Source organism: Tiliqua scincoides, chromosome 3 (genome assembly GCF_035046505.1).
Source record: "Tiliqua scincoides isolate rTilSci1 chromosome 3, rTilSci1.hap2, whole genome shotgun sequence".
NCBI classification, from domain to species: Eukaryota; Metazoa; Chordata; class Lepidosauria; order Squamata; family Scincidae; genus Tiliqua; species Tiliqua scincoides.
In genome coordinates, this window is record NC_089823.1 from 8,701,294 (window position 1) to 8,703,577 (window position 2,284).

General features: G+C 64.6%; 1 protein-coding gene across 1 annotated transcript; it reads right to left on the reverse strand.

The window, feature by feature from the left end:
- Nucleotides 1-225: 225 nt before the first annotated feature.
- On the reverse strand, nt 226-1,233 carry FAM181B (family with sequence similarity 181 member B). The gene has a single exon (XM_066619476.1). It carries the CDS (start codon nt 1,231-1,233, stop codon nt 226-228), a length of 1,008 nt encoding a protein of 335 aa, XP_066475573.1.
- Between the last annotated feature and the right edge of the window lie 1,051 nt (nt 1,234-2,284).

Here is a 2,284-nt window from a genome sequence, read left to right on the forward strand (position 1 = left end):
ACTTCACGACCCACAGCCCTCCTCCCAGAACTGTAGTCCTCAAGATACCAACAGGGAGAACAGGCAATGGTAGAGAGATGCCCACAGTGTGTTGGCTGGTGGCCATTTGGAAGGCAATCGGGGTATCCAGTGTCCATTCAGTACCACTCCGATGGATCACTCCCAAGTACCCCTCCCTTCAGGGGTTTGCCAACCTACTCCAAGCCCCCTCCTCCAAACCGCACCCTAGAGGCTGGCATAAGGGCCCCCTCGGCTGTACCCTGGGGCATAGTCATAGGGCATGGCTGGGGGAGGTGGGAGGGGGCAGTCAGGGAAGAAGGGGGAAAAGGGGGCCGACCCCACAGGGCTGTTGTTCTCCACCGAGTCAGAGGCGGCGGGATAGAGGGCTGGTAGGGGGCGCAGGGGGAGCTCGGGGTACAGCAAGTGGGGCAGCGGAGGGAGGGTCTCATAGAGGGGCTGCTCCAAGCCCAGATCCGAGGCTGGCAGCCGGGGGAACCCCACGGGCGTGTCCGGGGGAGGCTGCTCGGGCAGGAGGCTGCCGTAATCGGGGGCGCCCAGCAGCTCCAGCAGCTCCTCCGGGTCCTTCAAGCCGGTGCTGGGCGCTGCAGTGCCGGCTCTGCTGCGGGCGGGCTCGGTGAAGAAGGAGGGCGGCAGGTTGCGGTGGCGCAGGGGCAGCTTCTTGGGGCCCGGCTCCTGCCCGCCCCCGGGCGCCAGCAGGGGGCAGCCCGCCTGCGGCTGCAGGGAGTCGAAGAGCGCCGCCAGGCTCCGGCTCTGCAGCGCGCTGGCCTCGCGCCGGGCCGGGGGCTTGCAGGGCGCTGCTCCGCCGCTGGGGGGCGACGCGGAGGCGGGCGCAGGAGTGCGCCTGGGGTGGCTGGCGCCGGGCGGGTGCGGAGCCGCCTCCTGCTGCCCCCCTGCGGCGGGGGCGCCCCCTGCAGCGGCTCCTGCCCCCGCCCCCCGGAGGAAGCCCGGGCCGCAGCGCTTGATCTGCTTCTGCAGGTACTTGCGGTGGTTCACCTTCCTCCGGGACCTGCCCGGCTTGTCCAGGGCCAGCTTGATGTTGCTGCAGGCCGAGTCGATGAAGCTCAGCAGGTCCCCCGGCTCGCCGCCTCCTCCTGCCGCCGCCGCCCCGTCCCCGCCGTAGCCCCTCTCCAAGCCGCCCAGGTCCCCCGCCAGGCAGAAGGGCACGAGGTGGGGGTGATGATGCGGGTGGAGGGTCGCCGCCTGCACGGCCATCACCCCCGGGCAAGGTCCTGCAGCCCAGGCGGCTCTACTCGGAAGTCAGTCCCATTATGTTCCACGGGGCTTGCTCCCAGGAGAGGGTCTACTCAGAAGCCAGTCCCGTTCGAGTCCATGCAGCTTACTCCCAGGAAGGAGTCTACTCAGAAGTCAGTCCATCAGAATCCATGCAGCTTACTCTCAAGAAAGGTCCTACTCACTCCCATTCGACTCCATGCAGCTTACTCCCAGGAAAGGGTCTACTCAAAAGTAAATCCCATTATGTTCCAAGGGGCTTGCTCCCAGGAAAGGGTCCACCCAGAAGTCAGCCCCATTCTTTTCCACCTGCAGCTTACTCCCAGGAAAAGGTCTACTCAGAAGTCAGTCCCATCGGAGTCCACTCCCAGCTTACTACCCAGAGCGCTGGGGATGCTCGGCGGCGCATCTTCTCCTCTCTCGTGGCTCGATCCGCCTCCGCTGCTCGTTGCCGGGGCACCGCTGCAAACTGCGGGCAGGGACAGCAGCGCTTCGCCCCCGCCCCCGCCCCCTCCCCCTCCCTGCAGCTCCGGGAGGAGGAGGGGAAGCCCTGGGAGGGGACCCTTAACTCTTTCCTGCCCCTCCGATGCCCTTCTTGGAAGCCTAGGGCGGTAGCGTAGCTGGAGGGGGGCAAAGCACTAAGTTTTGCAGGGAGCCTCCCCCTTCAGAGCCATTCCAAGCAGGGAAGTAAAACACAGGCAAATGCGCGCGCGCGCACACACTCTGGAATAAACGCAGACTAGATTTGTTGCTAGTGTTCAGTGGCGTAGCTGGGAGAGGGTCAAAGGGCTAAGTTTTGCAGGGAGCCTCCCCCTCCCCTTCAGAATCACTCCAGGCAGGGGAGTAAAACAGAGGTAAATGCACGCACACATAGAGTAATAAACCCAGATTAGATTTATTGCTAGTGTTCAGTGGTGTAGGTAGGTGGGGGGCAAAGCACTAAGTTTTGCAGGGAGCCTCACTGCAGTGTACAAGCGGCCCCTCCCCTTTGGAGCCATTGGGGGGGAGCAAAAAGGAGGGGGATGCCAAAGAA

Bases quoted from the DNA above. Each gene is read 5' to 3' on its own strand.
- FAM181B (XM_066619476.1), bottom strand. From the start codon at position 1,233: ATGGCCGTGCAGGCGGCGACCCTCCACCCGCATCATCACCCCCACCTC.